At 50.2% G+C, this 9,121-nt stretch overlaps 1 protein-coding gene across 1 annotated transcript; it reads left to right on the forward strand.

Moving 5' to 3' along the window:
* Tcf23 (transcription factor 23) lies at positions 1-4,848 on the forward strand. Its single transcript, XM_021163975.3, has 3 exons — positions 1-219; positions 1,297-1,539; positions 4,672-4,848. Exons 1-3 carry the CDS (start codon positions 1-3, stop codon positions 4,846-4,848), a joined length of 639 nt encoding a protein of 212 aa, XP_021019634.1.
* The last annotated feature ends 4,273 nt before the right edge of the window (positions 4,849-9,121 follow it).

A 9,121-nucleotide genomic window follows, 5' to 3' on the forward strand; every position in this document is an offset into this window, starting at 1 on the left:
ATGTCACAGGAGGCCACAGAGACACCAGCAATGCCAGGAGAAGGGCATGGTCATAATAAGGCCAAGGCACGGTGGCTTCTAGGCACTGACAGGAAGAGGAGCCGCATCAACAGGACAAGGCAGGACCTGTGGGAGGACACTAGCTGGAGCAATCACAGACTGAGCAGAGCCACCTCTGCCCCTCGAGGGACCAGAGCTAGGGGAACAGCTCATGGCAGGGTAAGGACTCTTATAGGAGGGAGCTGGGGAAGGCAGGGTTTGGAGGGCAGTGATGTGCCACCTCTGAAGGAAGAGGCTCCATCAGTGTTGATGGATCTGCCCACGAGCAGGCCCATGGTAACATGCTGGAGGCACAGGACAGCTCAGAGCTTCATCATAGCAAAGCTCAGAGAGTTGATGGAACTGATCTCTACTGATGAAACTCAAACCAGAGGAGATGTGTGCATTGCCTGAAGTCCCTGAGCAGCCACCAGTGGCAGGCAGCCTGATACCTAGGCTGAGGTTTTTGGTTTATTTACTTATATGTATATATTTTTGAGCTAGAGCCTCACATAGCCCAGGCTGGCCTCAAACTTTCCCTGTACCCTAGAACTTGGAACTTCTGATCTTCTGCCTCTACATTCCAAGAGCTAAGAGTATGTGCTACCACACCAGTTTGTACAGTGATGGGTGGGGATCAACCCCTGGGCCTCTCACATGATGGGCAAACATTCTACCAATTTAGCTAAATCTGTAGCTCAGGACTGTGGGGTTTGATCCTTGGTGCAGAGTCCTTCCCTCTTTACCATGGCAATCTCTTACTCTTAGGATCTAGGTAGGTCAAGGGTCAGCCCTACTAAGCAAGGGTGTGGCTCTATGCTTCCTGTGGCACCCAGGGTACCCTGATAAGCAGGATCCACACTCCCATGGGAGTGGAATAGACGATAATGCAATAATAGAAAGAAACTGAGCCAAGTGTTGCCACCTTCTAGTCATCTGATCTCAGCCTAGTCCTCCTTCATTTGTATTATGAGGCATGGCTTAGACCCAGTGAGGCCCATTAGTTCCAGCAGAAGACATGGTATTAATGGGCCCGTGGAAATCAGGGTCAACTAGGTATGGTGGTATGTCCCTACAATCTCAGCACTTAGAAGGGGGAAGCATTCGGATCCCAAGTTCAAGGTCATCCTGGGCTAAACATGGATTTCAGGTCTAGTCTGGGCTACATGAAACTCTGTTTCAACAATAGCAACAATAACAAGAAGCCAGGATTAGGTGGGAATCTGGGTCGGATGCACTCATGGGTCCTCTCTGCAGAGTGAGGCCAGCCCGGAGAACGCAGCACGGGAACGGACTCGCGTGAAGACGCTTCGTCAGGCCTTTCTGGCCCTGCAGGCTGCTCTGCCTGCAGTGCCACCCGACACCAAGCTTTCCAAGTTGGATGTGCTGGTGCTGGCCACAAGCTACATTGCCCACCTCACCCGGACCCTCGGCCATGAGTTGCCTGGCCCTGCCTGGCCTCCCTTCGTGCGTGGACTCCGTTACTTGCACCCGCTAAAGGTAGGTCACTGGCCTAGGAACTCAGTCAGGAACGTTGGGAGAATGGGAATTGGGGTCATTTTCTTGTCGTTCTCTCAGAAGGAGGACTGAGGCTGGCTCTTGGGGTGGAATGGGGACTGGGAGCGGCTGCATTGGGAATGTGCTCGCTGCTGGAGGAGGAAAAGACTGAGATTCTTAGTGTCGGGAAGAGAGGAGTGCGGGGTCGTGGGTGTGGGGGAAAGAGGGAGTGGGAGAAAAGCTGCGTCCCACCAGAGTTCCAGTGCTCTGGGCAGGTGGACTCAGAAGACTGCCACATGCTTTCCACGCGGACCCGGGTGGGTGTCTGGCTGTGTGAAGCCACTGACCCCACTTGGCGGGTGGTGGACAAGGGGCAGTCTAGGCACCAGGTTCCCAGCCTCCAGCATCCCACGCTGGATACTGCGGAGGAGCTGAGAACAAATGGGGGACCTGGGCAGCTCGGTCAGCTCTGGTGCTGACCGAGGGAGGAGAGGGCAGGGGAATAGGGGGCGCTGGGTGGTTCCCACGCCTGCGAGAATCCTTGGTCGGGTCCGTGGCTGGAACACAGGATGGCTGGCCTTCTGGCCAAGAGGTTAGACAGGGCTCATTAGGAGAAAGCCTATCCCATCGTTCAAGCACAGTGGGCCTTGATGAGCAGAGACAGTCTATGGTTTTAGAGCTTTATTGTAGAAAGAGAGAAGGTAGAGAGAGGCCAGCCATGCCCACGTGGAGAGAGGGGGGAAGGGAGGGGGGCTAGAGAGTAAGAAAGGTGTCTGCTTAAAGAGAGAGAGGAGGGACCAAGCAGCCCCTCTTATAGTGGGTTGAGCTATCAGGTAACTGCGGGGAGGAGCATAGTTGGCTACAGTCAGGTAACTGTGGGGTGGAGTCTAGACAGAATGCCAGAAGCTTGGGACATTGTCTGCTTGACTGGTAGTCACAGAATTATGGAGTTGGGACCTTTGTGGTGTCAGGCACCTGTCTCTGGGAATGTGGCTCGCTTTTCCGTCCCTTGTAGAGTTCTCTACTGGGTCAGTGGAACAAGCCCCATTCAACCAAAATAGGTTACCTAATCACAGGCCCACAGGCCCAGAGCCCAGAGAGTCATCTGTCTCCTAACAGCCTCACCACATTGTGTAGCACCTGCCTTATTTGTCTCTGGACTACAGTCATGGCAGAGGTCTGCTCTCTGGGAGAGCAACAGCTAAGCCCATCAGTGCAGAAGCCATCAGACTGGAAGGCCATCAGTCAGGGTAGGAGGGCCCCAGCATGCACCATGCCAAACTAACTCTTACCTGGTTTTCTGGAACTTCAGCTTGAGAATGTGCAAGATAGAACAAGCAAGGAGCCGGCCATCTCTTTTGGAGTGCAAAATGAATAAAAAAAGAACAATGAACAATAATCGTGAATGAAAGGAAAGTTCACAATAGTCATTCAATAGTAACAGCCATTGTGATTGGACACTAAGGACAAGCTAGAGCACTTTAGAGGATTCTTATCTCTTGACTGCAAGAGCCAAAGGAAGATTACCTGAGGAGATGGGAGGTTGGGGAGGACAAGTGGCTGAATGCAGTTTGAGCCTGGGCTTCTGACTGCAGACCTCTGCCTCTCAGCTCCCCTGCCCTCAGCAAGTGCCTTCCTCACAAGGACCTGTGTAAAGAGTGTGCTGTGAGCCAGGTGGACCATACAGGAATCCAAGGCAGAGGGATGGCCAGTTCCAGGCAGGTCTAGCCATTTAGCAAGACTGTCTTAATATGGGGGGAAAAAGCCATATGGGAAGCACTCAGGAGGCAGAGGCAGGCACATCTCTGTGAGTTCAAGGCCAGCCCTATCTACAAAGGGAGTTACAGAATAGCTAGGGATACACAGAGACACAACAACAAAACAAACAAATAAAAATAAGTAAACACACAAAAGACTGGGTTGTATCATAAAGGGAAGCTAATTCCTTAGCTTCTGAAGGAATAACTTTTTTTCAAAGGCAAGATGTCACATATTCCAAGCTGGCCTCAAACTCATATGAAGCCTATGACGACCCTGACCCTCTGGTCCTCCCTCCTTCACCTTCCAGAACTCAGGCCTGCCCGCCACACTTGGTTAACCCTATGCTGGGGACTGGACCCAGGGATTCGTGCATTCTGGTCTGCACCTGCCAGTCCAGCACATATGTAGCCCTCAACCTGATTTTTTGTGATGGATACTTTTTATTGTCTCTTTCTCTTACATATTGTCTTCTTGAAAAAAAAAAATTTTCCCCTAGAGAATATAGAGGAAATGCAAACCTCTGAGATTAAATGGAGTAGGTCTAAAGTGCTAAAGCTAGCCCTGGGCACAGGGCCATGTGTAAGAGAGCAAGGTCCTTATCTCAATGTAAAATGAAGCCCTTGCGAATAGTAGATGAACAATAAATATATCGTTGAGAGAGTAGCGGAGAGGAGGGGAGGGGAACTGAGCCCCCAAGTGAGGAATGACAGGGAGGAAGATGAATTCTGAGCACAGTTATCCTTGTAGTTTTTCATCTATCTATCTGTCTGTCTGTCTGTCTGTCTGTCTATCTCTATTTTTTATCTATTAATCCATCCATTTCCCTTCCTTCCTTCCTTCCTTCCTTCCTTCCTTCCTTTCTTTCTATTTGAGACAAGGTTTCTCTGTGTGGGTTTCTCTCTGTGGGTAGCCCTGGCTGTCCTGGAACTAGATCTGTTGACCAGACTGGTCTCAAACTCACATAGATTTGCCTGCCTCTGCCTGCTGAGTGTTGGGATTAAAGGTATGCATGTGCCACTGCCACTACCTGGCTATTCTGCATTTTCTAAGACCAACCTTTCTCCTGGTGGGAAGAACTTGAACTCCTGGCAGGGTATGAACTGAAGAGCCCCATCCTGCCCCTTCTCCATCTCTCACACTCCCTCACCCAGGGCACCTGTGTACCTCCCCTCCACCCCAAACAAGTTTTCTCTGCCTGCAGTGGGCTCTGCCTATGCCTCTGTCAGACAGTTGGGAGATCATTTAAGGCTGTGATATTTGGGCACGTGTCAAGCAGGGGACGCCAGGGAAGGCCAAATTTAAGATCTTAATGGTTCTGGTCTACACAGGACCACAATAGACATGTTAATCATCTCCCACCTTCTATCTTTGCAGAAGTGGCCCATGCGATCTCGTCTCTATGCAGGAGGCTTGGGATGCTCTGACCTCGATTCCACCACAGCTATCACTACCGGCCAAAGATGCAGGGATGCAGAGCTGGGGTCTCAAGACTCTGTAGCCGCAGAAAGTCCCCTGATCTCTCCAGTCTCTCCAGCTCTTGGTAACAAATGACCACCATGATCATCCTATTCTCTTAGACGGTGCCTCTGCTTAAGGACCTGGATTTCCTGCCTGCTCTACTTGTCTTCCCCTTGACTCCCAGCCTTTGGATTTGTCTCAGGCTCAAGTTTCAAGTTCAGGCTTGGCTTCCGGTGGGCAGAAGAAGCAGTAATGACATCAGTGATAGAGTCCCCAGGAAACCCAGGACGGAGTTCATTCACCTTCGGCTCATCTATGGCAGTGACAGGAAGTGACAGAGAAACCGAAGTTGACATGGTTCAGTCAAGTTAGGGAATCACATCCCCCTCCCCCAGGGCTCTTCAAGACAAGAAGGCAGGAAGACAGAAATTGCTCTGCCAATACAGTGTGGAGTTAGGACAGCAGTAGCCCCTGGTGCTCACGGGCATACCAGGGTGCCTGAAGGGCTTTTGGTAGCAGTAAGTATGAACATGTCTGGGGTCAGGTCACAAAGCCAGACAGGAAGCTAAAAAATGGAGTGATTTCTTTTTGCAATTTCCCTACGAGATGTTTATTCAACATCAAAGAGTTTAGAGTCCTTCTCTCTGGAATATGGTCTCTCCAGTGGTCCCTTGTCACCGCCTTCCTGCACCAGGGCCCTGCTGCCTTTCACATTTCAGCACATGAAGCCCCCAGACTTACATGGCTGACAATCCAGGGAAATCTAGCTAGTCCAAGCTATCTAGGGCCAGATCATTTTATCCCACAGGCAGCTCTGCCTTTGCTCAAAGAGGCAGCCACTCACAGCCCTGCCTGTAAAGGACAGCAATACTCCTGGCTTTATCTCGTTGATGGCCCAAGACAAAGCAGGTGCATCACTCTCCCGGTGTGATAAGCAGTGTTTCTCTCTCTCTCTCTCTCTCTCTCTCTCTCTCTCTCTCTCTCTCTGTTATGTTAGTATGTTAGAAACATCATCTCAGAGGGCTTCAGCATGATTCCTGTACCATCAGCGATGGGGGCTTTATTGGTTTTGGTACAATCTGTGCATTTCTATATATCAGCTCCCAAGGCCAACTTCTCTCCACAGGCATTGATACTCCCAGGCTTGCCCCAATTCCTGGTACAAGGTGTCAAAAGTTTTCTAGAGCTTTAGTGGCAGTTGTCCTTGACCCTGAAGAAATAACTGGAGACCAACCATTCACTAAGGTGGGCTTTGCAAGTCAGGTATAGTTTCAGGTTGGTCCCTGGGGTCTGAACATAGCAGGAACTGCCTGCCTCTCAAATTTCAGCCACTGAGGCCAACTTGCGTCCCAGCAGGGTGCTCATGAGTTGAGTGGAGGCTCTGACAGGCTGGGAGGGACTGGGCCTGCTCCTCCATAGGGATGACCCCCTAAGGCATCCAGGAAAGGGGGATTGATGGGGTGACTCAGCAAGCTGGGGTGGAGATAGAAGACAGAACGTCCCAGCCTCAGCTGCATGGGCTGTGGGAGAGCAGCTGGACTGTGGCTGGGAGCCATGGCGGACAGCCTCAGCCAAGGCCAAACCCATAAATCTGCCTGGTCCCACATTTCTCCTAGGGGACCCTGAGAACTTGTACAGAGCTGATCCAGCAGCTGGACAGGGCCAAGCAGGGGCAGCAACCAGGTGTGGGAGAGCAGGAGCCATGTTCCTAACAAGACCATAAAAGCCCAGTCTGGGTGTTCTATTTTTAAAACCAAATGGCAGCATCCTCCCTGGTTGAGTTGGAGGGTGGTAAAAAGGAGCGGGCATGATTTCTTCCCAGTCGGTGGCATACGATCTGTGTCTGGGCAGGCTGGGGACTGGCTTTGGGTGCCTGCTGGGAGTCTGCTCATAGCTTAAAGCATCTCCCAGTAATTGAGGAGAGTTTGATCTGGAGCTGGAAGTATCCACGCTGTCCAGACTTAGGCTTTTGCCTCCTTCCACAAACCCTTCAGGGCTGACCACATAACACAACCCCGGTGGAGAATCTGAGGAGGGAAAGGAGGATGAAGTTGGCAGAGGGCCAGGTAAAGAACAAATCCCACCAGGAAGAGTGTTTTGCTTTGCTTTGTTTTGTTTTCTTGTTTTCTTGACATGGCTCACTGTGTAGCCCAGGCTGGTTTTGAACTTGAAATCCTTCTGCCTCAGCAAGGATTATGGGCTCAGAGGCCTATCCCACTCTGCCCAATTAGGACAAATTTAGAAGTCTGTTCCCAGAGAATCTGTTTTTCCCACTGACTAGGACAGTCACCTGGCCTGAGGAGGCAGAGGGGCTGGCTGTGGGGAGGGGACCAAAGGAACACCCAGGAGCATGACTGGGGCCTCACCCTCCCTGACCAGCACAAGGCTTCCATGGGCAACACCATGCTGGAGACTGGGGTCTCTAAGCCAAGCTGAACCAGGAATGGATCCCTTTGTTTCCACAGCAGAGGAAGAAGAGCGCCTGCTGACCGGGAGTTCTCTGCTCGCCTGTGGTGGGGCCGTAGTGGATAAGTGTGGTTGGAGGCAGTAGAAGAAGCTGAAATCTGTCTCCAACAATAGCTATTGTTCCCTAGGCACAAGGATGTATAGGGAAGAGTATGCAAAAGTTAAGGAGCACAGACAGACAATGGTGTATGTGTGCCCTGGTCCTGGAGTCAGAGGAGTGGCCTCTGTGACCCTAGTCCAGTTTTCTTCCCGTCCCTCTCAGGGTGAGGTGCAGATAGAGCACCTGTTGCCCTCCTCCAATGGCTAACCTTGGCTGTCAACTTCTTTGGACTGAGAGATGAAGAGGGGGTTAGTAAAGTGGGCCTCTGGCTTTGTCTGTGAGGACTTTTACCTCCTGAATGGCTTAGTCCATGGATGGATAAACTGGGCATGGTGGTGCATGCCTTTAATCCTAGCACTCAGGAGACAGAGGCAGGAGGATCTTTGTGAGTTGGAGACCAGCCAGGCCAACCAATGAGACACTATCTCAAAAACAAAATTAGACTAGTGGGTGGTGGTGGAATTGTGTTCAGGTTGGGGCTATGTGTTGGGCCGTGTATTGTCCCTGACTCCCACCATGTCGCTGCTGCACCTCTGACATGACATGACATGAGAAAAAGAGCCGTCCCTTCCACATACTCCTGATACCATAATGTTTTGCACAAAGCCATGACACCAAGAAGCCATGGACTGTCTCTGAGACTTTGGATCAAAATAAATCTTTCCTACTTGACATTGTTTCTATCCAGAATTAGGTCACAGCAATGTGGACTCTAACGAAGAGTAAGAAGATCAAGATGATTTCTAAGAAATAATCCCTTTTTCTCCTGGGAAGAACCTGGCTAGGATGAATTAGACAATGTCAGCCTCTCCCTTTCGTAATACTAGCCCTGGAAGTTTATTCAATTCTAGATCAAGGGTGGGCAAATCAGGGCCAGTAGACCAAATCCAACCTTTAATTGTTTGTATGAATAAAGTTTTATTGGGACAGCCCTGTACAGTTGCTGACATTATTACCGTTGCTTTCCTTACATGGAGGTATCAGAGCTGAGACAGATGCTGAAAGTCCTAGATATTGGTTATCTAGATGACCTAGAACATTTCTGATCCCTACTCTGCCCAAACATAATTTAAAAACATCACGGCTTTGCCAAGTGTTTCTGGGAATCCTGGGCAATCTAAATGGTCAAAACTATTTTCATAATATAAGAATTCAAAATGCCACAGACCCCATTCTCTCTTTCCTCTCATCTGTTTCTTCTCTTCCTTTATTTATTTTTTTTACATTTGTGTTTATGCATGCCATGGCACACACCTGGAGGTCAGAGGTCAACTTGTGAGAGTTAGTTCTCCTTCCACCAGATTGGCTCCAGGGATTGAACTCAGGTGAGCTTGGTGGCAAGAGCCTTTACCCCCTGTGCCAGCTCACCAGCTCTCTTTTTTGTTGTTGTTGAGACAGGTATTTCCTGACTAACCTCTAAAGGTTGTTAGCCTTGAATTCAGCAGAGGCCTTCGGCTTCATCTATTACCAAATCTAGCTAAAGCTATTCTTAAAATTAATGGTGTGTGTGTGTGTGTCTGTGTGTGTGTGTCTGTGTGTGTGTGTCTGTGTGTGTCTGTGTCTGTGTGTGTCTGTGTGTGTCTGTGTGTCTGTCTGTGTGTGTCTGTGTCTGTCTGTCTGACTGTCTCTGTGTGTGTGTGTGTCTGTGTGTGTGTGTGTGAGAGTATGTGTCTGTCTGTGTCTGTCTGTCTGTCTGTCTGTCTGTCTCTGTGTGTGTGAGTGTGTGTGAGTGTGTGTGTGTGTGTATGTGTGTGTGTGTGTGTGTGTGTGGTGTGCCGATGGATGTTAAGGTCAGAGGAC

This window comes from Mus caroli, unplaced genomic scaffold (assembly GCF_978045245.1).
Source record: "Mus caroli unplaced genomic scaffold, Mus_caroli_1 scaffold_4, whole genome shotgun sequence".
Lineage (NCBI taxonomy): Eukaryota > Metazoa > Chordata > Mammalia > Rodentia > Muridae > Mus > Mus caroli.

Coding starts and splice junctions, on each gene's coding strand:
- Tcf23 (XM_021163975.3), top strand. CDS start 1: ATGTCACAGGAGGCCACAGAGACACCAGCAATGCCAGGAGAAGGGCAT. Junction 220..1,296: donor GGGGAACAGCTCATGGCAGG/GTAAGGACTCTT, acceptor TCCTCTCTGCAG/AGTGAGGCCAGCCCGGAGAA. Junction 1,540..4,671: donor GTTACTTGCACCCGCTAAAG/GTAGGTCACTGG, acceptor CTATCTTTGCAG/AAGTGGCCCATGCGATCTCG.